Source organism: Heptranchias perlo, unplaced genomic scaffold, assembly GCF_035084215.1.
Source record: "Heptranchias perlo isolate sHepPer1 unplaced genomic scaffold, sHepPer1.hap1 HAP1_SCAFFOLD_70, whole genome shotgun sequence".
NCBI classification, from domain to species: domain Eukaryota; kingdom Metazoa; phylum Chordata; class Chondrichthyes; order Hexanchiformes; family Hexanchidae; genus Heptranchias; species Heptranchias perlo.
Window position 1 is genome coordinate 2,417,640 of NW_027139729.1, and position 2,440 is coordinate 2,420,079.

Below are 2,440 nucleotides of genomic sequence, written 5' to 3' on the forward strand. Positions count from 1 at the left end.
CGCATCGCGGGTGAAGCTTCCCGCCTGGCCCATTATAATAAACGGCGCACCATCAGCTCCCGGGAGATCCAGACCGCCGTGCGCCTGCTGCTGCCCGGGGAACTGGCCAAGCACGCCGTGTCGGAAGGGACAAAGGCGGTGACCAAGTACACCAGCTCCAAGTAAAACTCCACAATGTACTGAAAAAAAATAAACACAAAGGCTCTTTTAAGAGCCACCCACACTCTCTCTGAAGACGCTGTACCGACCCCTGTGTATGGAATCGTTTTACTGTAGATAGTTTGATTCTAACTGTCTCTCTATAACTCTTGTGTTTTTGTAGTTTCTCTTGAAATCTGGAAGATTCTCATAATCACATCCCGGTTTAATCTGTGTGTCGCTTTTTTATTTAGTCCCAATAACCAAAAACGTATCCCTGATCCTCTCATTCCCGTTCATTTTCCACCCCTTCCCCCGCATCTGCCCCTTCAGAGCCGTTTTAAGGCGGTGGATTAGACTTCAGTCATTTCTTTCTCCTTTTCACGTTTGTTTGTTCATTATTCGGGAATATCACTTTCAGAACCGCAATCCTTTGTAAAGCAGCAACCCTGAAAGGGACTTCACACCGAGTACAGAATAGTCTGAAGGATCTGTCACTGTTCGACTTCTTACACCAGGAGTCTCGGCTCCGGTTTCGATCGCGCTGCAGCTCCTGTGAACAGGTATCAATCCACAATCTGTGGTTTGTTACTTTTACAAAGATTGAGCTGGAATCTGTCCCGTTACAAAATGGGACTTTATTCCCGCCGGATTGAAAGCGAACGGTGAATGAAGCCGGATTTTAACCGGATTGTAAAAAATTCTGGAAGTTCTGACGGGAAATGTGGAATAACAGAGTAAAAGAAGAGAGATTTTTAAATTTTTGTCTTTACGCGACATTATTTACTAAATCCGCTTCTTGTGTTACAAATATATTGGCGGGCTTTTCAAATTTGAAAAAAACGGTTCAGTTCGGTATTTTCCGCCTTTTCTCATTGCCGGCTATTGATTGGTGAATTAAACAGCTCTCTGAATGGTCTGTTCGTTGAACCAATGAGATTGAGAACAGATGGACCAATCACAATTGCCCCCACTGTTCTCCTCCAGAAGGTATAAGAAGGGCGAGTGCTTGAGGATTTCTTCATTCTTTGTGAAAGTGTTTGTGAGATTGTGGAAATGTCTGGAAGAGGAAAAACCGGCGGTAAAGCTCGGGCCAAGGCCAAGTCTCGCTCATCCCGGGCCGGATTGCAGTTCCCTGTGGGCCGTGTTCACAGGCTCCTGCGAAAGGGGAACTACGCTGAACGTGTGGGTGCCGGAGCCCCGGTCTATCTGGCTGCTGTGCTCGAGTATCTGACGGCTGAAATCCTCGAGCTGGCCGGCAACGCGGCCCGGGACAACAAGAAGACCCGCATCATCCCCAGACACCTTCAGCTGGCCATCCGCAACGACGAGGAGCTCAACAAGCTGCTGGGACGGGTGACCATCGCTCAGGGTGGGGTGCTGCCTAATATCCAGGCCGTGCTGCTGCCGAAGAAAACCAGCACTGTGAGCTCCAAGAGCAAATAAAGCAGCCAAGATTTAATCTGATAACCCAAAGGCTCTTTTCAGAGCCACCCACTGTATCTATGAAAGGGCTGGTTACTGTCTGAAGAGACTGACCTATTGATTACAGTTATCCCACGTTAATACAGTGGTTAAACTAATGGGAGCCAATGTAATTCACCGAGCACATGGGTGATCGGTGTACGGGTCTTGTTGGGAGTTGGGATAGGGGAACGGAGTTTTGGAGGAGTTGAAGTTTGCAGAGGGCGTAAGATAGGAGGCTGACCAGGGGAGCATTGGAAGAGCCAAGTCTGGAGGTAACAAGGGCGTGGGTGAGGGTTTCAGCACCAGATCAGCTGAGGCAGGGGAGGAGACGCGCGATGTTTCGGAGGTGGAAGTTGGCGGTCTTGGTGGTGGAGCGGAAATGGGGTCTGATGCTTATCTCAGGGTAAATTGGACGCTGAGGTTGCGAAGTTTAAGATTCCGCTTCACACAGTGGCCAGGGACAAGTCTCTGTCCATCTCAGTCCTTGAATCCAGTCCCCACACAGGAACTGTCTCTGTCCATCCCAGTACCTGAATCTATCCAGTCCCCACACAGGATCATTTTCCATCCATCCAGGTCCCTGAATCTATCCAGTCCCCACACAGGATAATTCTCTATCCATCCAGGTCCCTGAATCTATTCAGTCCCCACACAGGACCAGTCTCCATCCATCCCGGTGCCTGAATCTATTCAGTCCCATACTGACCCAAGCACGGAAAGGTATCGGGTGCCTTCCACACCGATTCAAGTTTATTGAACTTTTGGGCGCCTACTGTCAGCTACAAATCTGAAAACTAAAACTCCCTCTTCCAACGGTTCCGTCGCGGCACTGATT

The 2,440-nt window shown here is 49.2% G+C and overlaps 1 protein-coding gene across 1 annotated transcript; it reads left to right on the top strand.

The window, feature by feature from the left end:
- The first annotated feature begins 1,194 nt into the window (after positions 1-1,194).
- Positions 1,195-1,584, top strand: LOC137318403 (histone H2A-like). Its single transcript, XM_067981307.1, has one exon. The coding sequence runs from the start codon at positions 1,195-1,197 to the stop codon at positions 1,582-1,584; it is 390 nt and encodes a 129-aa protein (XP_067837408.1).
- Positions 1,585-2,440: the final 856 nt, after the last annotated feature.

Coding starts and splice junctions, on each gene's coding strand:
- LOC137318403 (XM_067981307.1), top strand. CDS start 1,195: ATGTCTGGAAGAGGAAAAACCGGCGGTAAAGCTCGGGCCAAGGCCAAG.